The sequence below is a fragment of the Microchirus variegatus genome (assembly GCF_963457635.1).
Source record: "Microchirus variegatus genome assembly, chromosome: 12".
In the NCBI taxonomy this organism is placed as follows: domain Eukaryota; kingdom Metazoa; phylum Chordata; class Actinopteri; order Pleuronectiformes; family Soleidae; genus Microchirus; species Microchirus variegatus.
Genome location: NC_139813.1, coordinates 6,743,469 through 6,767,731, shown reverse-complemented (window position 1 = coordinate 6,767,731; position 24,263 = coordinate 6,743,469). Strand labels below are relative to the sequence as shown.

Here is a 24,263-nt window from a genome sequence, read left to right as displayed (position 1 = left end):
ACTTACGGCCAATTCCAATTCCTATCTTAACCCTCAATCTTAACCCTCAAGCTCAACCCTTAATCTTAACTGGCCCTCAAAACCAAGTGTTGAGGGTTATTTTGTCACTTAGAAATGGGACACCCCTTAAATGCAGATACGTCTTCAGACTGTGGGGGGCAGAATAACGCCAAAGCTGCGTCCAGTCTGTCAACTCCAAAACAGAAGAAGAAGAACACATTTACATCAGGATTATTACGATCCGTTTGTCAGTCAAGTTATTAGGTTGTCAGTTAGTTATAAGATGATACTCATACAAATACCACAACCACGGACATATTCAGCTGACAGTTACCACACACCACAGCTTATTGAAAAGTAAACCATAGCAAACGATCGCTTGTGCGCACCGGCCGGCTATTGACATGACCGGCCCCTCGTGAGCAGACGAGACATTTGAGTTTCAGATCCCTGTTTTAAACACACCTTTCTTTCACTGAATATGCTAATGAGCCTGGACATTATTTGTAATTATGCCCTTCTGTCCAGCATCAGAGAGACACCTTTCACTTCAGATGAGTAAAGTTAATTTCTGTTGACAGATATTACGCAGTGTGTCAGCCTCTGAGATGCAGAACTAAAAATGTTTGTGTCGTTTAAATCGAAGCTTAATTTTTTTTAGATTGGCTTTTAACTCTGACTAGGGGAGTCCAGCTCTTAGGTGAACTTATTTTACCTGTTTGTTATTTTATGCAGTTTTAGAAGGCCTCTAACACCCTAGCAGCACTTTCTGTTTTTATGTAATGTTTTTATGTATTATTTTATTGATTTTTATTTTTTGGGTACCATCTGGTTATTGTAAAGTGCTATACAAATAAAACTTTATTGATTGATTGATTGATTGATTGGTATTGTTTGAGCGATTCTCGATTCCTTTTTTAAGATAACTTCTGTTCTGTGTTTATTAAAAAAAAACAAAAGATAAATTCAGTTTCATTGATTCCTGAGATTTTTCATACTCGCATCCAACATATGTTTTGAATCATTTTATGTGTTCATACTGACAAATGACTCTGATGCACCACTGTTGCTTAAGTTTGCAGCTTGTGAAACATGGTAGATATCTGGAAGATGTAAAAAAGAAAACTCAATAAAAACCAGTCATTCATGTAAACAGGAAAAAAATGCTCAAAGTGGAAAAAAGAGAATACATCTTCTTCCAAGTAGTCGACCTATCACACTTGTTTGTTTAAACATGTCGAGCCTCCGTCGCTGTATCAAAGTGGCTGGTTGTTATGGCGTGTGGTGACCCACACAGGGCGGGATCTAAACATGGAGCGCTGCTCTGTTACCAATTCGTTTTTGAGTTTAGTCAACTCGTATGACACGGATAGTCTCCTGTTGTGTGCTACTTGTGTGAAATAACAACTGTAGTCTGGACTTTGTCTGCAGTGTATCTGTAAACGGCTTCATTCAGTGTGTCTCTCCCTTCCCTCTGACACCAATGAGTTACCATTGTTACGGGGACGCCCTGAAACTTTGTAATGACGATCAATAAGACATTTTTGGTTTGACTGTACGAAATCATGAATGTTGCCTGATTGTAGCTCAATACAGAAATATTGTATTATAACATATTGTTCTTCATTCAATACATATTTGATACATGCTCTGTTTTCCTTTTCCAGATCAACGCTGAGTTTTTGCGAGTTACAACCGTTCCCTTGGAGACAAAGTTCTTGGCGCAGTTGGACAAGCAGGTTTTAGATGAGGTATCTATGTATAAGTTGGTTATCAGTCCATTGTTGAATAGTTGGTGTGTGTGTGCTTTTAATAAGTTGTAAGTTGTTCTCACTGAGACAGTGGACATCACAATAAGAAGAGAGTGCGTCCTTAAATCTTTGATGAGCTACCTGGGTGAACCTGTTCATCACTTCATCAAAGAATACCAGGTAAGGGCATCTCTCTCACTAACACAGACAACATCCACACACCCATTATTGTTGAAATGCAACATAGCACTTTATATTTTTTTCTGGTAACAAACATTCCTTTCCATTCCTTTTGTGACCATTTCAATTTTATGGCTGGGTTAGTTTTAGTTGTTATTGATTTTCAAACTGAGCACTCTTGCTTCTGTTAATTATCCAGTAAACTGTCCGGTGTTTAAGAAATTGGGGAGACAAACTGTAGTGGCCCAAAAAATTGTTTTGTTAAGATTTAGTTTGAGCCCTTTTCTCAACCATTTCAGGACTTTCAATCTTGCACTTATACATGCCTTTTCAACACAATTTCAGCTGTTTTGAGCCCTTTGAAAACCATTCATCTCTCAGCTTACAAGTTATACATTTCAGCTATAGCATCAGCATTTTCTGTCATCAGTCTCACAGTTCAGTGTGTTAGTACGTTCGTCGGTGAGTGACTGCACAAACTCTCGTGCCCTGACAGGCTCCACCTCCCTCCCTGCCCGCACGGCGGCGGCGTCATTTGCCGAAGATTCGCGACGTCATTCGCCGAAGATTCCCGAGTTCAGTTCCACTCCCGGCCACCACGCTCGCTGCTGAGCTCAACTGAACTAAGAAAGGAACGAATCAGTTCATGAAGTGATCCCAGTCAGTTCGTTCACTCAAAAGATCAGTTATTTCGAACAAATCGTTTGTGACCGACACAACACTAGTGGACAAGAGGACATTAAAATAGTCATTGATGGAATAGACGTCCTGAAACAGGTGCCCATAACTGCAATGGCTGTTGCAATGGTTTTCGGGCTCACCTACGCACTCAACCTAAAATATCCAAAAAATCTGCAGCACACCCTTGAATGTGTGCAAAAAGTCCTGAGCTTGGTGGAAAATAGATGTCCCCAAAAGTTCATATGCTGATCACCCTGCTTTACAGCACAGAATAGGCAGAGTTGAATTCCACTGACTCGCCTGATTTGGTTTTCCCATTGTTGAGAACAATTTATAATGTTTCTACAGCCAAGACTTTGTACCCATTTGAGGTTGGTGGGCAGAGTTTGCATTTGCATGACAGCATTCCGCTGCAGTATTGACAGTTAAGTTTCTGCCCAAGTTATCACAGGCATGAGTGGGCAGTGTGCTGAAAACTGGAGAGAGATTGCATTTGCACCGCAGTGTTTGCACAGATTTTTGTATGTCAGATTTTTTAGACCAAGAGAGTGCAAGGAGCTACCTCGCATATGTTTGCAAGTTATTGAATTGAGGAGATTCTGACAACACTTTATTTTAAGGAATAATACCATTACGTTCCATTTTGAAATAGGACAATTTTCTGATTTTGTTTTTAGGAACATTTTCTGGTACTATTAGTAACTTATTTTAGTCAGAGTATTTAGTTTACATATTCAAGTGCACAAACTGCATGTATGGTGCATTTTGTTCTCGCTGATTGCTCTTTGTATTTGAGAACGACTGCTGGGGAAACAATGAAGTTATTGAAAAAAATTTTATTCAACAATAAATAATGTGTTGAAAAGGAATGCTTTCTGAGTATTTAAATCAAAGTGTTTTAAAATAAATTTTGTTAATTTACATGAACTTAAAAGTATTTAGGTTTAATGGATTATTTACATCAAGTAATAAAACCAATGTAATTATTTTCATTTTGAAAAACTTAAATAATTGGTTTGCTTCACCTTCAGAAATGGTTTACATGAAGATAATTATTTCAGGTCAAACTAAATGTATTATTCACATTCATGTCAATGCTATAATATAAGGTGTGACAGATTACTTAAATGTTTTTAAGTTGAGCCAATGTTTCAGTTTTTTCAGTGTACGCACAAGCAGCATCTTCTAGATCTTACTCCTGTATATGCTTCTATACTAACTGACATATTACACTTATTTATGTTTATGACTTCATGTTATATACTATGTTATATTTAAAATAGTTAATAGGATGTTAATAATTAATAGGATAATCATGCAATAAGCAATGTGTGTCTGGTATCCTCTTAAAAAACACACTCTTTCAATGTCTGTAGTCTTAAAAATATATATATATATATATATATATATAATACATCTGCATTAAAAACTTGACACAACACACATATTTAACAAGGATCAAAGTAATGAGATTTGTGTAAATTATTTAAGTACACTGGTGGTCTCTGACTGGGAGGAAGGGATGTGATCTATACTGCACTTTTTGGTTTTGGCAGCTTCCATATCATCCATCTTTAGAAACAGTCTTTGAGTACAGCAAATATGTCAAAGTTTCCAGAGATGTTGTTAAGCTGAAACACATCCGTTTCAGACCACAGTTTGCAAGAAAACTTCAAATCTGAGCAATTCAACAAAAATATAATTTATTGGGCATAAGTGCATGGGGCTTGCTAAGAGCAACCAACACGTTTTTCAAACAGTTTACATGCATAAATGAAGGACTCATAACCAGGTGACCTCATATAAACACATATTGGACGTCTCCTGTGGATGAATATTACCACATTTATTAGGTTTTTGTTGTAGTTTGTTTTTGTAGTTTTTATTCATATATCTTTATTCTGGCTATTGTATGAGCGATTCTCGATTCCTTTTTCAAGATCATTTCTGTTCATGATGCAAAACGTCACGTAACACTACTAAGCAGAGTCACTTACTAAATACTGTTCAAATAAAATGTGCAATTTTTAAGGAACAAATAAATCTGGGTCATTAGTGCACTTTGTGAAGTTCTAGCTACTTTTTACTTGAAGAGTCAAGGTTCAGTAGGTAGAATTGGAGGCATTGAGGTTGCAAATAGACACCCGAAATGTAGAAGGTCAAACTATGATGGCCCTCAGTTAACATTAATACATCTATAAAGCCACCTTGAAAGCCAGAACAACACTTCAGATGCTGAAAGAGGACCTGCCCCCATATTGGGCTCATTCTAAGTAACAACTACTCATAGTTTCAGACATAATTATAATTATTGCATTCCTTTTCTTTCAACAGATCCCCCAATTACTACATACTGAACCTTTCATTTATGCAAGTTAAGTTATCCAGTAAGCATTAGCTATTTACTAACCATCAAATGCTTCCAATCCTGCAATATCCATGTAAACTACTCTGGCTCTCATGCATTTGTGGTATTGAACATCAAACTCAAACATAGCATGATTACACACAACCCACAGCAGTTGTCAAGAAAAAAAATATAAATAAATTCACAGTTTCATTGATTACTGAGATTTTTCTTAAATGATCACATCCGACAGATGTTTTGAATCATTTTATGTGTTCATACTGACAAATGACTCTGATGCACCACTGTTGCTTGAGTTTGCAGCTTGTGAAACATGGTAGATATCTGAAAGATGTAAGAAAAAGTCAATAAAAAACAGTCATTCATGTAACCAGGAAAAATATGCTCAAAGTGGAAAAAAGAGCATACATCTTCTTCCAAGTAGTCGACCTATCACACTTGATCCACTTAATGAGGAAGCACCAGCACTTGTGCTCTGTGGAAACAAATCATATGTAAATGAATGGCATTTGCTGGCAATAATGTCATGTATTAGTAGTTATAAGGTATGTAAAAAAAAAAATATATATATATGTATTGTATATCACTTACTCTTGTTGTATTTGAGCCACTTCCTGCTCTGGGTATCTTTCTTGAAAGAATAGAACGTATCTAAAGACACAAACATATTTACCATGGTCAAAAAGGATTATTAGCATTCGACCAGTGTGTAATAAGCAAAACTGCTACTCTTAAAGACCATTTTTTGATTTACATTTTGGTTTTTTTGCCCATGTGTATATATATAAACAACTATTATTTTCAGTTGCAGTTACCAACAATCATCCAGGTATACAAGTAAACATGACAATAGCCACCATGCACAATAACTAGGCATATTCTATTATGGATCATTTAAATATGTTGAGAGTTAATATATTGCACAGAGTGTGATGTCAAACTGTTTTATGGGATGATATCAAGCCTCTTTTTTGATAGAAACACAAGACTCTGTGTATAAAATTGCATTGTTCAAATTTGTAAATCATGTTATTGAGTTCTCTGAAAATCTTCAAATTCAGGATGTCCTGTGTTACATTTAAAAGCAGTAACAGACTGAGTAAAAGCAGCAGCTTAATAGTGACACAAACTAATTTAATATATATCTCCAGATTTACTAACAAAGAATCACGTAATTCATTGTCTCTTCCTTAATGTTACTGAACCATTGTTCTGCATGGAATCTCATGTCAACGATGGAGATAGACACAGTGTCCACAAAACCGCTAGTAATTACAACTTGACAGCTTAATTAATAAGCTTAATTTTGACCAATTGTAATTGTATCTATTTTCTCACTGATTGCTGTTTGTGCTGTAAGACAGGCACCAGCACTGTACATATTGTGTTGTAATGTTGATAGGACACAGACGGCACAAATAGAGATTACTATTCCTATAAAATCAACCTACCTTTGAATCAAGTAGTGTCCCAAATACTAAAATAAAGAAACCCTGAGGAAAAACAGACATCACAAAGTCAGCAACAGTCAGAGTTAATTAATCACAAAATATTTTATAATACAAAAAAGAAAATACCTGCAACGAATTGAAGAATGCAAAGGCAATGTGGATTCCTTCATTTCTTGATGATATCATAGTTCCAACTCCCAAAGACCATGTCAGTCCAAATAATGGAGTCAAAATTATTACACATCTTGCAATGACCACCAGTGTATGCTTTTCATCTGCTGGGGCATTTTCTCCAACACTCCTTCTTAACATTTTGATCAAGACCACAATTACAATCAAAATATTGATGAAAACAATGGTCAAGGCTGGTATCACCAAGGCCAGAAGAGCATGTGTCTCGAACCAGTTCAGCCAACAAGCGTTATCTTCCCTGATGTATCCTTCTCCTGGTGCTGTGACAGCAACAGTTACCACAGCTATAATCAGAGGACAGCCATAGCCCAAACAGAAACCAATGGCCAACATGGCTGACTTTGACATGTAATGAAAGACCATAACTGTCCGGTAAAAAAGCAGAAGGCCTGACACAAGCATCCAGAAAAACAGAGCAAGGTAAAAAAAGTGCATGAAAAATGTTGCTGCGCTACATGGTCCAATTGGAACTACGTAGTCCTCCCCTGGGTTTTCAAGGGGATTATTAGCTATAGAGGCACCAATGATGAAACAGATATCAGCAATCAACAGAGACAGGGCGGTGTTAATGATGGAAACATGTCGCATGAAACCGGTGCTGTTTCTGGTAAGAGCTTTCCAAACACATCCCTCAATAATCAGACATATAAGCAAGCTTGCCAATGATATACCAACTCCAACATAAGTTATTATATCCAAGGCTACTCTCACTGATGGTGGGATATCTGTTGCCATGAGAATCGAGAAGGAGGTGAGGTGGTCACAGCTGCAGGTCACTGTATTGTTTATGTCAGAAACAAATGTACATCCATTGTCGTCCCAAGCTCCAAGTTTATCAAAGAGAGTGAAATTCCAGAAGACACACTGTGGGTTTAGTGTCAAGGAGCTGTTCAACTTGTTGTAGCTCAGGGAGACATTGTCAGTTCTACTGGAATTTATTGTGATAAGCACCACTGCAGCATTGATGGCATTGTCACTTGAAGTATCATTGCTGGTGGCATTGAACAAGTTGGCGTCAAAGGTGGAGTTCCGTGTTGGCATAACATTATTAAGAGTAGACAGAATGATGGTGGTAATAAAGACGTTGCTCATACCGATATTTGAAATGGTTAAGGAGATGCTGGAGTTCAGGTCTGCTGTGAAGTTGTCATTAAAGATGGTTCTATTGAGCATGATCCGTGAAGTCTCAAGAGCAAACTCCCCAACCAAGCCATTGGAGAGTCTCTCCAGAACACCCAACAACTGTGAGCTGGCATTCCTCGTTTCATTTGCATTCAGAACAAGCCAGGTCTCTCTTGTGTCTTCACTAATGATGACATTAACACTTTGTAGAATATTCTGCAGAATAGAAAGAGAAAAGAGTAACATTTTCATCTAAGGGTCAAAAAACTTTACTTAAAAGGCATCAGTTTTACTTACCAGCATGTCTGTTTCATCAACAGTTTGAGCAGTGTTTGCAACATTAGTTAAAATATCAACAACAGCCGCTATGGTTTCAGTTGAATTTGTAATTTCCAATTCTTCCTCCTGTATGGTTCGACTGAGATTTGCTACAAATTCTGGAACTTCCGCCACAACCAAATCCTGAAAGATAAAGAAAGAGGGGAAAAAATGATCCCAGGTTTTCTTGAAATACAAATATACAGTACATGACGTCTGTGTAGATTCTTATTTATCCAGGTCATAGTATTCCACAAATCGTTGGGTCAGTAGCAACGTGAATGCTAGATATCTTGAAGACATCTCATCTTTCAGTGAAGAGGCATCTTCATTTCTGAACATTTGTGGCAAAACCCAGAAAAGATTACATTTATGTGCTTCACCCCGAATGGATGCATGTGTGATGTAATCTTATAATTATTAATGCCATAATATACTTTAAATAAATATGCCTCAACTAAAAGCTAAGCTTTTTGTGAATGTGAAGCTGCATATTTGTTTATATTGTTTATTTATGAAAAAAAGTTCACAACTTCTTTAAAAAAATAATAAATTCATTGAACAAAATCATTTGATAATGAATCTAATCTAAGTTGCCAATTCAGTTTCCACATCTGCTGGGGGTCTTCTATGGTCCATGTGACATAAATGTCATCCTCCACCCATGTCTGTAATAGACCCTTTATATATAATAATATTAATAGTATAATAATAATAGAGTAGCTCACCAACCTCTGAATCAATTAATAACTCAATGATTTCTACTACAATGCAGGTGTCCTCCTCAAGTTTCCATTCTCCTGTGTCCTGACATATCGCAGTCATGCTTCCTTTTTGGCCTTCCTCACATCCTATGGTGGCTCTGTCACCTACTCGCCCAGCGCCATACAGATCATCCTCACAGTTGACATCTTAGAGAGACAAATTGTCAAATTAGTGAAAAAGAAGGTACAACAGTGAAAGAAGAGTATAGTTACAGCTTAAATTATATTGTTACCTTGTAAGAAAATGGTCATGGTCATGGTCATTTCATAACTTGAAGGGTTATCTACCCTACACACAAAAGTTTCTTTGACAATGGACTCAACGCACGTTTCTATTTCGAAATTGTGATTGATGCAGTTGGATTCTCCATCATCAACAGGAACTGAAAATGAAATGTTATTGTTAATGAGACAAACTTCACAAGCATGGGTCGAACGAGTCTTCAATGTCGCTTCATACCTGAACTTAATTGGTCTCCATCTTGAAACCACTTGACACTGTAGGGACGCTGCACGCAGCATTTAAGTGGCTGAGTTTTTACATCATCGTTGCATTTAACATTGATTTCCTGCTGTAGTCTCACAATGGGAGCTTCTATGATATTGTCTTGTGAGACAAATCCTTCTTGGAGGAAAGTCATTGTTCCTTTGTTCAGAATGCAACTGTAAAGCCCTATTATCAAAAGAAACATGAATTCATGAAGGGAAATAGGTATCTGAAAATATTACCAAGTATTTTGATAGTGATTTATGTAACAGTCGAGAGCATTATCCTAGCATATCCATTATGGTTATTCACTGCCTTTACAGAGTAAAATATACTAATACAAGGCCAAGGACGAGAACTGGTGGTATCTTAAGGCCACATTATAATTCTCCGACTGCGTATGCGTTATCCGTCTGTCTGACGGACACGCGCTGCAATTTCCCGCCCGATCAGTAGGGGTCGCTGCGCAAGGTTGTTCTGCTTCAGGCTACAGTGAGCAGTGGCGTCCGAGAAAGAAAGAGAGAGAAAGACTGTTGTTGTTGAAACAGTAGCCGTTTCTCACTTTTCTGTGTCACGGAACGCAGTTTTAAGATAATTTGAGGCGAGAAATTGGCCATTTAGAGTCTAAACATGTGCTGTGTGTGTTAAGATATGACATATTTATAGTTTGGCAGCGGCGTTATCGGCGGGGATCAGCTCCGCGTCTGTAGACGCTCGGTGCTCATTGTGAGCCGGCACAGAGCAGCTTAGCTCGGCCTGTCCTGAGGACCAATCGCAGCTCTTGCCGTCTCCGTTGTCCCTTGACAGAGTGACGGACACTTCAAAAATATTTTGTGCAGTCGGAGACGACGTGGAGGCTCTTCAACAGGCTCTGCGTCGACGCAGAGTCTCTGCGTAACCTACGCAGAGCGCTTTACGCAGAAGTATAAATTGGGCTTTAGGGTGTGTTTACACCCAATAGTCTGTTTTTCATGATGTAAATTTGATTAATTTTGTGGTTCATGTTCACAGAGGCAAATCGAGTAATGCACTATAATTTGTGAACCAAAGTGATCAGAGTACCAATCTGCTATTGGTCAGATACGTAGATTGTAGGTTAATGTTCATCTGCCCTGCTGCTCTGGGGATGAGCAGCGGCATCAAGACCAGCAAGAGGCCAGTGGGCATGGGGGAGCGGCTACAGCCTCAGTGAGGTGCATCTCAGTCATCCATATTCCTCAGTGAGGAGTGGAAAGAACCAGAAAAGAACCACTGAAAAGTCGTAACAGAGTCCGAGGATACATGTTTTCTTTACGTGTTCATATTGAACCACAATTTATGAGATCTCATGTCATATTATTCATATCATAACATATACATATATAACAGAGTTTTGTTCAGAGTTTGTGATTTCTTATAATCAAACACATTTTTGCCAGCACTGACTTACCGCTATCAGCATGGATGACGTTGGATATTTCAAGTATGGACATGCTTCCAGATGTAGTTATTTTAAACCGTCCACTTGTCGGATTGTCAATAATCCTTCCTTTGACTTTCCATGAAGCACTAATTACGCCAAGATTAGAATTGTCTGGGGGCTCACACTTCAAGGAAATGCTGCTACCAGTGTAGGTAATGTCCGGAATGCTGAATGAAGTTGGACCTTTGTATAAAGCAAAATTTAACAACAGAGACAACCATGGATTCAGTCAAGTGAAATAAAAAAATTTAAAATACTAGCCTTCCATAACTTACTTTTGAAAAATACAGAAATGGGGTCAGTGACAGGAGCAATGGAGCTCATTGCATCTGGGAGTTTTTGGTTTTCTGCTAATAATTCATCATAGTCGACTTGTGTTGTCACCACCACAAAGTCTGTGATCACACTTCCTTTTCTGTAAGAACAAGATTCCAAAATTGAGATATGGCATGGGACAAAATAAAAATAGTTGGTCACAGCAGAAATGCCATACTGTACCTGAAACGCCTTACAAAACTAGTGATTTGGTCAAAATTCCCCTTTAACTGTGGGAGAAGATATGATTACAGATAACATAAATACAAGTAATCAAGCATAATTAAACATTTACAAGGTAAATTGAGTATGGTTTTTACAGTACAGTTTACAGTTACACTTACCACTGAATCAATTCTTGATTTTAAATTTTTGTACTCGGTAGTTGTTGGATCACTCAATTCTGATGAATAGTCCATGTCTAATTTCATTGACATTTCCACCTCAAAACCTGAGAAGAAAGATAAAATATAAACAACTAAGATATGCATATGTTCCCTTCTAACCCACAAAATGTATCGTATATCCTTTAAAATAACTGTTTCTACAGCTTTGAGATATCAAGTGGCTCGTGAGCTTTAACAAACTATTGAATACATACTCAAGCAATATATTTCAATAAAACAGTACACAATGTGACATGGCTAGATTTATTTTCGTTGTAAAAAATTACCTGTGGGTGGTAAGGTAGTTGTCATGCTTTCCGGAGTTGTAGTAGTGGTTGGAGGTGTAGTAGTTGTGGTGGGAGTAGTGGTAGTAGTGGTTGGAGGTGTAGTAGTTGTGGTGGGAGTAGTGGTGGTAGGTGTAGTAGTTGTGGTGGGAGTAGTGGTTGTAGTGGTTGGAGGTGTAGTAGTTGTGGTGGGAGTAGTGGTTGTAGTGGTTGGAGGTGTAGTAGTTGTGGTGGGAGTAGTGGTTGTAGTGGTTGGAGGTGTAGTAGTTGTGGTGGGAGTAGTGGTGGTAGGTGTAGTAGTTGTGGTGGTAGTGGTAGTAGTGGTTGGAGGTGTAGTAGTTGTGGCAGGAGTAGTAGTCGTAATAGTGGTTGTGGTAGGGTTAGTAGTGCTAACGGATGTAGAAGGAATTATGGTAGTAGTTGTATTAGTTGTTGTGGTGGGGGTAGTGGTATCAGTTGTGGTGGGAGTAGTGGTATTAGTTGTTGTGGTGGGGGTAGTAGTTGTGCTAGTTGTGCTAACTGATGTAGAAGAAATTATGGTAGCAGTGGAATTAGTGGTTGTAATAGTGGTTGTGTTAGGGGTAGTAGTGCTAACGGATGTAGAAGAAATTGTGGTTGAAGTGGTATTAATTGTGGTGGGAGAAGTGGTATCAGTTGTGGTGGGAGTAGTGGTATTAGTTGTTGTGGTAGGGGTAGTAGTTGTGCTAACTGGTGTAGTGGTGGTTGTACTAGTAGTAGTATTAGTAGTTGTGGTGGGAGTAGTGGTATTAGTTGTTGTGGTGGGGGTAGTAGTTGTGCTAACTGGTGTAGTGGTGGTTGTACTAGCAGTAGTATTAGTAGTTGTGGTGGGAGTAGTGGTATTAGTTGTTGTGGTGGGGGTAGTAGTTGTGCTAACTGGTGTAGTGGTGGTTGTACTAGTAGTAGTATTAGTAGTTGTGGTGGGAGTAGTGGTATTAGTTGTGGTGGGGGTAGTAGTTGTGCTAACTGGTGTAGTGGTGGTTGTACTAGTAGTAGTATTAGTAGTTGTGGTGGGAGTAGTGGTATTAATTGTTGTGGTGGGGGTAGTAGTTGTGCTAACTGGTGTAGTGGTGGTTGTACTAGCAGTAGTATTAGTAGTTGTGGTGGGAGTAGTGGTATTAGTTGTTGTGGTGGGGGTAGTAGTTGTGCTAACTGGTGTAGTGGTGGTTGTACTAGCAGTAGTATTAGTAGTTGTGGTGGGAGTAGTGGTATTAGTTGTTGTGGTGGGGGTAGTAGTTGTGCTAACTGGTGTAGTGGTGGTTGTACTAGCAGTAGTATTAGTAGTTGTGGTGGGAGTAGTGGTATTAGTTGTGCTGACTGGTGTGGTGGAAATTGTGGTAGTAGTGGTTGTGGTGGAGGCAGAAGTAGTAATTCTCAATGGAGTTGTGGGGAGAGAGGTGGTAGTTGAAATTGTAGTGATCGATGTGGTGGCACTCATCGTGACATTTTGGCTGGTCACGTTAAGAGCTGAAAATAATACAGTGCAAGCATAGTTACTATCATTTAAAGATCACTTGAATGCACAAAAAAACCAAACAGATTAGCCACTAAAACCTAGAATTATTGTTTATGCTATATAAATGTAAGTTGCAGTTTTATAATGCTACGTTGGACTTAGTATGGCCTCATAATGCCTATGATTTGTTTCTCAGAACTGCTAAATTTTGATTACTTGGGACTGTTGTATTTGAGTTTTTTGGGGTCAAATAAAAGTAGAAACAACAAGGTATTAGGTAGCATATGGTGGCCTTGTTTGGGACATAGTTGTGGGTATCATAGACAAAACAAAGATCACTAAATTTGATAAAAGATCAAAGAAAGGGATAGCAAAAACGGGTCAAGAGTGGAGCTGTTTGGAACACCAATCTTCAGCATTCTGTTAGCTATGTATATTCCAAACCAGCCATTTTTCAAGGTGGCCCAAATAAATTCCACAATAAAGGTTGTACTATCGCAACTAAAATTGTATTTAAAAAATAAATAATAATAATAATAATAATCTCAGAACCAATGTTCATAATTTCCACAAACATCTGGCTCTATTCCATTGCCATGGTAATACCTAAGAAAAGAGTAGTAAATATTTTACAGAGCTGACCTGTAACTGTTAATTCGATGTAGTTAATTCGTTAATATCTGCGGTATTCATATTGTAATACAGTATGTGCAAAGATAATTAAAGGAAAATGCAAAGGTTGACATTTAAAAATGCATTTAATAGCTGTTATGTTTAAAACTTTAAGTTAAAATGTATCGTGATGATTTGTTAGTGTTATGTCTGATTTAGTAGTTTATTAATTTAAACAATGTAGCAACATGTCTATGGACAAAAGAATGAAAGGTGCTTTGTGTACAACTGACTTAGCGTGAAACAAATAATATAAAACTGCAATTAACAGTAAAACTAGCACTGGTTTTACTTATAATTCAAGTGGCGGCCATCTTGGAATCCAATATCTGAGTTTGTGAAGTTGCTGAGTTGGAACTTGGGTGGGCAATTTTTCAGACATTTGACTTGGAACTCGGAAATTCTGACTTCCAACCACAACTGGAGTACACCATTATGCCTGGTTCAGGTTCACACTGCATTATTGGTCATCGCTTACTTGTTACTGGTGTTGTCGCAGCTGTTGTAGCGTTTGTAACAACAGGTGATGAATCTGGAAATCAAACAGAATAATTTAAACCCAGCAAAGTGTCACCACCATTTAATAATGACACAGATGATTTACTATCATTTGTTCAGTTTTTTTCAGGAAACATACAAAGCACAAAGCACAACCAATCAATCAATAGTATAGTAGTAGGTATGAAAAGTAATACATGTGTTAGTATTAGTAATTATCATCCAGTGGGTTTAAATGAAAATTAATGTAATTGAAACAAGGTATAATACACTATCACTCAAAATTTTACTTTTAAAGTCATGGGGGGTTATGTTAAACAACTGACTTGCTGCTGTTGGTGTTGCAGCTGTTGATGTGTTCGTTTCTGGTGGATTGATAGTTGTAGAATCTGCAAAAATAATTAAACAAATTATGACATTTGAAAATATTTGTGTCATTCATCATTCACTGGCTTTGAAGCAGTTGTTAATTAAGTACTAGAAAATCATTGCCTATAGTTACATTTCAATAATTGTCATATTTTATTGACTTTATGTGTACAATAGTTACAGATGCACAAGACTATTCATTGTCAAAATAAGCTTTCTTTTTACATTGCATTACAAATAAAACAGTACAATTATGCCATTGCAACATGGCATAATTGAATCTGGGAAAAATGTGCAATTCATTTAAATTGCACAGAAGACGTTGGATGCCAAGTGATTCTAATTGAACTATTTCACATTCATATTTAAAGTCTTACATGTCTTACTTGTTACTGGTGTTGTTGAAACAACGTTGTTGTGTTCACCCCAGTTGTGGTTGTCAAAATCAAAAGGATGATATCGAAAGTTACTGACTACTAATGCTGCGTTCCAGAGCCCATCCAAACCACGAATACGCTATAAGCTTTACTTTTCTGTGTATAGAGTTGTTTTAAACACAGCAATTTTTCTAACAACTTGTTTTCCATGTTATGGCGTGAAATTATGTTGTTGTTGTTATCTGTCAGCATGAAGATACGTAGGGCTACAGTAAAAGTATACTCATGACGTTATATATATCGCATAAACGGCTCGCTTGTGTATGTAAGTAGACTGATTTGCTGACAGTCAAAATGCCTCTTCTAACATAAGTCTAAAGCGCCGCGATCGTCCATGTTTTCTAACATTCGACTTCAATTGCTGGAATGCTTTGAAGTAGGAGCTAGTAAAATTCAGGTAGGATACTGTAAGTCCCACATCACATTTGTTTGGATGGGCTCTGGAACGCAGCATTAGTCACTACTTGCTATTGGTGCGTGGGGGATAATTAAATCTGAGCCTTTAGTAAAGTTTTAAAAAATAAAACAGTGACAGTTACGAATGTAACTACGGTTCTATGAATCCTGGATGACAGCCAGAGGCGGTGCGTAAAGCACTGGATTTGTCCACCTCGCACATGTGCATTTCGAGTACCTAATACCAACATAGTCACCTGTGACCCCCCCACGTGACACCAGGAAGGCTATATCTTCCGGTGTTGAGTATCTGTTCCGGGTTGCCCGCGGCTCCAACTGTCGGCACGAGGTTGCAAACGAAGTACTAGGTACTCGAAATGCGCATGCGCGAGGTGGAGATATCCAGTGCTTTACGCACCGCCTCTGGTGGCCAGTATGGATGAAATAGAAAGTTATGTTTTAACCTTTAAAATGGAAAATCTGCTCATGAAGTTTAGTGTTACAAATTTAGCAGGTCAAGTATAAATGTGTTATTGTATTACAGACATCCACATGTGTGTAATGTACACACAAACCTGGGGATTTACGGAAACCAATATTTTGTCTTTTTTCGTTACATAACATTGTACACACCAGATCATTGTCACAGAAGTTTTCATCTAAACTTACATTAAAAAAAAGGCAGCTATGTGTGTACATAGCCCGGAAATATTAAAACAATAACGCAACAAAAACTATTACAAGTATTGGTGTTGCAGCAGTAGTAGTCAGTAGTCATTTTTGTGTAGTACTTAAAGCCACCACTTTACTGTATATTAATATTATATTAGTTTGTCTCAGTGTCACTGAATATTGTATATACATTTTAATTGGTATGGTAAAGTAAAATTGATACTAGTTGCCATAGTTTTCATTATAATGTGATTAAAATAAATATTGGCTGTTAAAGTTGTTCACATTGCTGATGTGTTTGCATGTTTTTTTAATAAAAAAAAATGAAGTGATCCAAATCTTACTTGTTACATCGATTGGCGTTGTTGCAGTTGCGTTGAGATCTGGTGTCGTGGGTGTTGAATCTGGAAAACAGAGTGCAGTTAAGGAAATTACAAAAGGCTAATGATATGATGTGTCAATGTTAAGGTGAAGATATATTTAATTTAATGTATTAAAGATTAGAGTGTGGTGTCACCTTTATGCCTTATACCTGAACCAGTGTTGTGTTCAGATTCAAACTTTAAACATTCTCTTTCACAGAGCTGCTTATCAAATTATTTTCAGCACTTACTCGTAACAACTGTTGGTGTAGCAGTGGTTGCGCCTGTAGTAGCAACAGGGGTTGAATCTGAACAAAAAAAAACATTAAAAAATGCATTACTAACAATTCAAAGTAGAGCCATTTAAAAATGACATACTGTAATATTAACTTCAAAATCATTGTTTTAACTTTCCAGGTCCAGCCACTTACCCAACAGCCTATTTGCAATTTGAAAACTGTACAATTTGTTAATAGAAATTTGACACTATCATTGGAACATGTAGAACTTCCCCAAACAATGGGAAACAAAAGTACAAAAGCAAAAGCCCAAAAGTAAAATGAATGAAATCCAAATTTAACTCTACAGAATTTGCTGAGTCACTTGTAATAAACATTTTAGAATAACCACGACAACGTAAACTGCACTTGCTACAATGCTGTTGTTGCTATTGTAGTACTCACAACTAACAATAACAATGTAAGTATGAATACATGATGAATACTGAATGAATGAATACATTTTTCAAAGACTTACTGGTCACTGCAGTTGATGGCACAGATGTAGGTGTGGTACTGCTGGGTGTGGAGTCTGGAATGTGAGGAACTCTTATTTCAGTGTTGAGTTATTTACAGAAAGAGAGAGAAGGTCGTGACAAGACAACACTAAAATCACTCTGTTGTTTTTGAACAGTTTTTAAAAAAAAAAAATTGAATTAATCACTTGTTATAGTTGTTGTTGGTTGGGTTGTAGCCGTTGTGGTGTTGAAGTCTGTCGTAGCAAAGGTTGTTGAGTCTAAAGAAAAGATTTTAAGATTTTTATTCAGAACCTTAAAAAATGTTATTTGCCGATAATTAGAAACAAGGGATGAAGAGATGAAGTGCGTACTGGTTACAGTTGGTTGTGAGGTGGTGAGCGCTGTTGTGTTGAGATCTGCTGTTGTGTCTGTGAAGAACATTTGGAATAACGTGTCAGTGACATTTGTCCTTTTCAATAACATGACCTTCAAATAACACAAATTGTAAGGACCGTGCATTTGTGGAGTGAACATTTCATTATCCACTTCTGATTACATCACTCACAAATAATAAGGTCTACATGGAAAAGTCAGAGACATATGATTGAGGCCAGAGAGATAGATGTACTTCACCAGCTACCACGTCAGCTACCTGGATTGTTTTGTTTGTGAGCTCTTGGGAGCTTAGTTTCACTTGCCTTAGTAACAACAACAACAGTCTGAGTAGGCAACACCATGCTGGTAACACGATAGCAGGGGACAGGAGTGGCTAATACAGCATGTCTATTGGTGGTCTTTTACTGTATATAAAAGATCCATTTGCAAATATATAAAAACAAACTATTTTTTTTTAGCAATTAGCGATTTGACTGACACCATTTCAGTTTTTCAAACTGGAAATTCACATTTTTGGGTTCCCCCAAACAAACTTTTACTCAAGATTCATGTGCATTTAAGGTTGTAATTATAAAACCAAACATCCCTTGCAAATGATTTGTTTACCAATTCAAAAGTGAGTCCCCATCTAAGAAGTTTGGGACCACTGTATTAAATGAAACCAGCCTTCAATCACACATCTAACGTGTTATTTTACTGTAAATGAGAACAAAATATTTACAAAAATTGACATCATGTGCCATTGGAGAAGAACTGAAACCAGCGATTGAGACCATTAACTCAAATAGTTCATTATTATTTGAATAAATACCAGTTATGATCGGTGATGTTGGTGTTGACATTCCTGTGGTGTTTTGTGTTGTTACAGCAGTGGTGGCTGAAACAAAGAAGAAAGTGAAAATCAGATTTGACAGACATAATGTAGTTTGGATTATATAACAGAAGCTCAGTGAATCAGAGTGAATGGTCGAGTGGAGACAGAAGAAAGAAAGAAAGTACAGATCTGTTGTTTCCTACCGTTTGGAGGAGTTGGCGATGGACAAGTCAAGACATCTGTTGGAGAATAGTAGAAAAATTAATAACACTGACATTTAAGAGGTATGCTAAACAGACCTCCAGCATTTACCTGTCAGAGGCTGACAGTACTGTCCATCAGGAGGAAGACCATTGATGCAGCCGCACGTGTCAGAAGTGATGTTGTCACAGGATCCGTACGTTAAACACTGGTCACATGACCAACGATACTGATCCTCACATCTGCACTGGTAACCACCACTGTCTGGAGAACAAACTGTGGACAGAAAAAGAGAAATATAATATCATAATATGTAGGTTTATCACATTCCCAAGACATAATGTAGAAAATGGATAGCTTTAAAAAAAAATGCATTTCAGATACAGTAAGACTATATTGGACAAAGATTATATTTATAATTAGGTTATAATATAGTACTTTTCCAAATACATCACCCAGTGGGAGAACGTGTGTGTGTAGTTTACCTGTAGTAATGTTGAGGTCAGAGACTTGGATGTTGCTGTTAATGATGAGTGGGTAGCTGATGTTCCTCAGTCGCTCTATCACTGTAACATCTGTGGTGTTCAGCTCAATGAACAGAAGATATTCATGGAGAACTGGAGAAGCTGCAGAAAATATAAACTCAGTCATGTCTGATCTGTGATGTTTCTGAGCAGAGTGATGAGTAAGAGTGAACAAGTCTTACTTGTTGGTGATGGAGAGGGTGTTGTGACGGGACAAGATGTAAAGTCTGTGAGGAACAAGAGAGAAAAGAAGCAACTGGGTGAATTCAAAAATAGACAGAAACAACTTTATTTTGACAAGACTATGATATTTCCAGTTATACTGAACTGGAATTAAAACAACATTGTGTCACAAATTAAATTTTGTTTCAACAAACAGCCATAGTCACAATGAAAATGTCCATTATTTGTTCACTTGTTATAACAATGATGATCCAAAGGTTTCTTTCTGACCGACATCACCTGCTCAAAAGCATTATAACTTTTGACATTTTTAAACAGGTAAATATTTCAATTCGGCTTCACTTTCAGTTGCAAAATAACAATAAAAGTCACATTAAAAAAAGCTTAGATTAAAAAAAAAAAAAAATAAAGAAAGAAAAATTGTGAACAGGACTCATAAAAGTGGCAATTCATTAAGAGTTTAAGAGTTGCTCACTGTATTGTTCAACATGCTGACAGTACTGTCCATCAGGAGGAAGATCATTGATGCAGCCACACGTGTCAGAAGTGATGTTGTCACAGGAGCCGTACGTTAAACACTGGTCACACGACCAACGATACTGATCCTCACATCTGCACTGGTAACCACCACTGTCTGGAGAACAAACTGGAGACAGAAAAAAGAACAAAAAAAATCATAAATGTATGTATTTATATCGATTTTTCCACACATTTCAGAAAATGATGAATGCCCAAAGAATTTTGATAAAAATTTGATTTTATGAAAACAATAGAGTCTCTTATACATATAAATACATATATTTATACTCTACGCTTCTGTAATATATCTATTTTCCACATGGTACTGTATACGTTAATAACAAATAAATTAAGTTAACATTCAAATGTGAAGATAATAACAATAAATATATATGCATTTATTAAAGGTATTTTACATGTTAATTTATCAACACTCTGTAGGTGGCGGGAATGAGGCTTAAGCACTTGGCGTCAACAGGAGAAACGTGATGTGACCTAAAATGAGTTTTGTGATAAGAAAAAAACTCCTATATATCAGTATTGGTATTGGTTGATATCTGAATCGGAAATTAAGTGTTGGACAATATCAGTATATCGAATATTATTTATATAAAAAAAGAAAGCCAATATTGGACATCCCTAGTCCTTTGCACTAAAATATTGGAAACACAGCTATGGATTTAATGTATAGTACCATTACAAATACAGCATGTCTGTGTAGTTTACCTGTAGTAATGTTGAGGTCAGAGACTTGGATGTTGCTGTTAATGATGAGTGGGTAGCTGATGTTCCTCAGTCGCTCTATCACTGTAACATCTGTGGTGTTCAACTCAATGAACAGAAGATATTCATGGAGAACTGGAGAAGCTGCAGAAAAGATAAAGTGAATCATGTCTGATCTGTGATGTTTCTGAGCAGAGTGATGAGTAAGAGTGAGTCTTACTTGTTGGTGATGGAGAGGGTGTTGTGACGGGACAAGATGTAAAGTCTGTGAGGAACAAGAGAGAAAAGAAGCAACTCGGTGAATTCAAAAATAGGCAGAAACAACTTTATTTTGACAAGACTATGATATTTCCAGTTATACGAACTGGAATTAAAACAACATTGTGTCACAAATGAAAATTGTTTCAACAAACAGCCATAGCCACAATGAAAATGTCCAGTATTTGTTTACTTGTTATAATAATGAAAGGAGTGCGGACAACTTGTATAGGAAAAGACATTGAAATGTAATTATGAGGTGTGAACAACAGATGGCAGCATTTCCAAAGGTTTCTTTCTGACTGACATGACCTGCTCAAAAGCATGATAACTTTTGACATTTTTAAACAGGTAAATATTTCAATTCTGATACATTTTCAGCTGCAAAATAAGAATAAAAGTCACATTAAAAAAAGCTTCGATTAAAAAATAAATAAATAAAGAGATAAAAATTGTGAACAGGACTCATAAAAGTGGTAATTCATTAAGAGTTTAAGAGTCGCTCACTGTATTGTTCAACATGCTGACAGTACTGTCCATCAGGAGGAAGATCATTGACGCAGCCACACGTGTCAGAAGTGATGTTGTCACAGGATCCGTACGTTAAACACTGGTCACATGACCAACGATACTGATCCTCACATCTGCACTGGTAACCACCACTGTCTGGAGAACAAACTGGAGACAGAAAAAGAGAAATATAATATCATAATATGTAGGTTTATCACATTTCCAAGACATATTGTAGAAAATGAAAAGCTTTAAAAAAAAAAATGCATTTCAGATACAGTAAGACTATACTGGACAAAGATTATATTTATAATTAGGTTATAATATAGTACTTTTCCAAGTACATCACCCAGTGGGAGAACGTGTGTGTGTAGTTTACCTGTAGTAATGTTGAGGTCAGAGACTTGGATGTTGCTGTTAATGATGAGTGGGTAGCTGATGTTCCTCAGTCGCTCTATCACTGTAACATCTGTGGTGTTCAACTCAATGAACAGAAGATATTCATGGAGAACTGGAGAAGCTGCAGAAAAGATAAAGTGAATCATGTCTGATCTGTGATCATGTGGTGTATCTGATCAGTGTTGCCTTCTCATTCTTACTCGTTGGTGATGGAGAGGGTGTTGTAACAGGACAAGACGTAAAGTCTGTGAGGAACGAGAGAGAAAAGAAGCAACTGAGTGAGTTTTTTATGTAGGCAGAAGAAACTTTATTTTGACAACTCTGATAGTTTCAATTATACTGAAGTGGAATTAAAACAATCTTGTAACACAAATGAAAGTTAGTTTTGAAAAAAAGTCATAGCCACAATGACAATGTTTGTGATTTGTTTACTTAATAATCAAAGGAGTATGGAAGTATGGTGAGACATTAAAATGTAATTATATGGTTTCAACAACAGATGGCAGCATTTCCAAAGGTTTATTTCTGTCCGACATCACCTGCTCATAAGCATTATAACTATTCACATTTTTTAACAGGTAAATCTTTAAATTCTGATTCACTTTCAGCTACAAAATAAGAATAAAAGTCACACAAAAACAGCTTAGATTAAACAAAAAAAGAAAGAAAGAAAGAAAAGAAAGTGTTAACTGGACTCATAAAAGTGGTAATTCATGAAGAGTTTAAGAGTTGCTCACTGTATTGTTCAACATGCTGACAGTACTGTCCATCAGGAGGAAGATCATTGATGCAGCCGCACGTGTCAGAAGTGATGTTGTCACAGGATCCGTACGTTAAACACTGGTCACATGACCAACGATACTGATCCTCACATCTGCACTGGTAACCACCACTGTCTGGAGAACAAACTGGGGACAGAAAAAGAGAAATATAATATCATAATATGTAGGTTTATCACATTTCCAAGACATAATGTAGAAAATGAAAAGCTTTAAAAAAAATGCATTTCAGATACAGTAAGACTATATTGGACAAATATTAGATTTATAATTAGGTTATAATATAGTACTTTTCTAAATACATCACCCAGTGGCAGAACATGTGTGTGTAGTTTACCTGTAGTAATGTTGAGGTCAGAGACTTGGATGTTGCTGTTAATGATGAGTGGGTAGCTGATGTTCCTCAGTCGCTCTATCACTGTAACATCTGTGGTGTTCAGCTCAATGAACAGAAGATATTCATGGAGAACTGGAGAAGCTGCAGTGGAGAGACAGAAAAAGACAAACTGAATCATGAATGATCTGAAGTGTGACGTTTCTGACCAGTGTTGCCTTCTGAGTCTTACTTGTTGGAGATGGAGAGGGTGTTGTGATGGGACAAGATGTAAAGTCTGTGAGGAACAAGAGAAAAGTTAGTTCACATGCAGCCAGAAGCAAAACTGAGTATATATTTAAGATACTCTACATACAGTAAATAATCCACAAAATATTGAGTCATAAATGGAAATTAGCTTCTTTTTTTTAGTGACTGACATGAATGGGGTACTTTTTTTTTTTCTTTTAATCCTGATTTACTTTCAGCTGCAAAATAACAATAAAAGTCACATAAAAACAGCTTAGATTAAAAAAAGAAGAAGAACATATTTGTTAACTGGACTCATAAAAGTGATCATCTATTAAGAGTTGCTCACTGTATTGTTCAACATGCTGACAGTACTGTCCATCAGGAGGAAGACCATTGATGCAGCCACACGTGTCAGAAGTGATGTTGTCACAGGATCCGTACGTTAAACACTGGTCACATGACCAACGATACTGATCCTCACATCTGCACTGGTAACCACCGCTGTCTGGAGAACAAACTGGGGATAGAAATAGACAATCATTTTGAAGAAAGTCTTTCTAGAAACACATTTTCAAGACTTTACACTAAACAAGCTGTAAATGACATCAGATCTCGATCATAGAACCGATCACATGTCAAATTTATGGATGAAAATGTGATGTTTCGTTGCCTAAACAGTGTTTCTGGACTCACGCATTTAACTTTCTGTTACACTTCGTTTTCATTTATTCAAACAAACCCATTTTGCTATTCAGACGAAGACAAAAACATCCAACAGTATACACGCAGGTTTCATTTTTACCTGTGGAAATGTTGATGCCATCTATTTGTATGCTGTTACTGAGGTAGACGGGGTAAGTTATGTTGTTCAGAGCGGCCCTCAGCGCGTTCAACACGCCAGCATCTGAGATGTTTAACTCAATAGACATGAGGCTTTCATAAACAAGTGGAGGAGCTGCATAAGCAGAGAGAGAACATGGTTCAGTGGTTGTAACCTGATTTTCAACACGATTCG

The 24,263-nt window shown here is 37.2% G+C and overlaps 1 protein-coding gene across 1 annotated transcript in view; it reads right to left on the bottom strand.

Moving 5' to 3' along the window:
• Positions 1-5,227: 5,227 nt before the first annotated feature.
• Positions 5,228-24,263, bottom strand: part of LOC310934677 (uncharacterized protein) — a gene marked incomplete at both ends in the record, with an annotated part of 29,696 nt that continues 10,660 nt past the window's right edge. Inside the window, 34 exons of the mRNA XM_083898472.1 lie at positions 5,228-5,304; positions 5,389-5,455; positions 5,572-5,631; positions 6,432-6,473; positions 6,558-7,961; positions 8,043-8,207; positions 8,796-8,974; positions 9,061-9,210; positions 9,288-9,500; positions 10,744-10,959; positions 11,052-11,191; positions 11,275-11,321; positions 11,436-11,542; positions 11,765-12,489; positions 14,386-14,439; positions 14,732-14,794; positions 16,624-16,683; positions 16,893-16,949; positions 17,398-17,451; positions 17,584-17,655; positions 17,756-17,805; positions 18,640-18,650; positions 18,900-19,073; positions 19,274-19,414; positions 19,971-20,141; positions 20,741-20,881; positions 20,958-21,002; positions 21,503-21,673; positions 21,885-22,025; positions 22,642-22,812; positions 23,021-23,161; positions 23,250-23,294; positions 23,595-23,765; positions 24,051-24,203. Of these exons, the coding sequence (XP_083754598.1) occupies positions 5,228-5,304; positions 5,389-5,455; positions 5,572-5,631; positions 6,432-6,473; positions 6,558-7,961; positions 8,043-8,207; positions 8,796-8,974; positions 9,061-9,210; positions 9,288-9,500; positions 10,744-10,959; positions 11,052-11,191; positions 11,275-11,321; positions 11,436-11,542; positions 11,765-12,489; positions 14,386-14,439; positions 14,732-14,794; positions 16,624-16,683; positions 16,893-16,949; positions 17,398-17,451; positions 17,584-17,655; positions 17,756-17,805; positions 18,640-18,650; positions 18,900-19,073; positions 19,274-19,414; positions 19,971-20,141; positions 20,741-20,881; positions 20,958-21,002; positions 21,503-21,673; positions 21,885-22,025; positions 22,642-22,812; positions 23,021-23,161; positions 23,250-23,294; positions 23,595-23,765; positions 24,051-24,203 (5,678 nt within the window). The remainder of the gene's footprint in view (positions 5,305-5,388; positions 5,456-5,571; positions 5,632-6,431; positions 6,474-6,557; positions 7,962-8,042; positions 8,208-8,795; positions 8,975-9,060; positions 9,211-9,287; positions 9,501-10,743; positions 10,960-11,051; positions 11,192-11,274; positions 11,322-11,435; positions 11,543-11,764; positions 12,490-14,385; positions 14,440-14,731; positions 14,795-16,623; positions 16,684-16,892; positions 16,950-17,397; positions 17,452-17,583; positions 17,656-17,755; positions 17,806-18,639; positions 18,651-18,899; positions 19,074-19,273; positions 19,415-19,970; positions 20,142-20,740; positions 20,882-20,957; positions 21,003-21,502; positions 21,674-21,884; positions 22,026-22,641; positions 22,813-23,020; positions 23,162-23,249; positions 23,295-23,594; positions 23,766-24,050; positions 24,204-24,263) is intronic.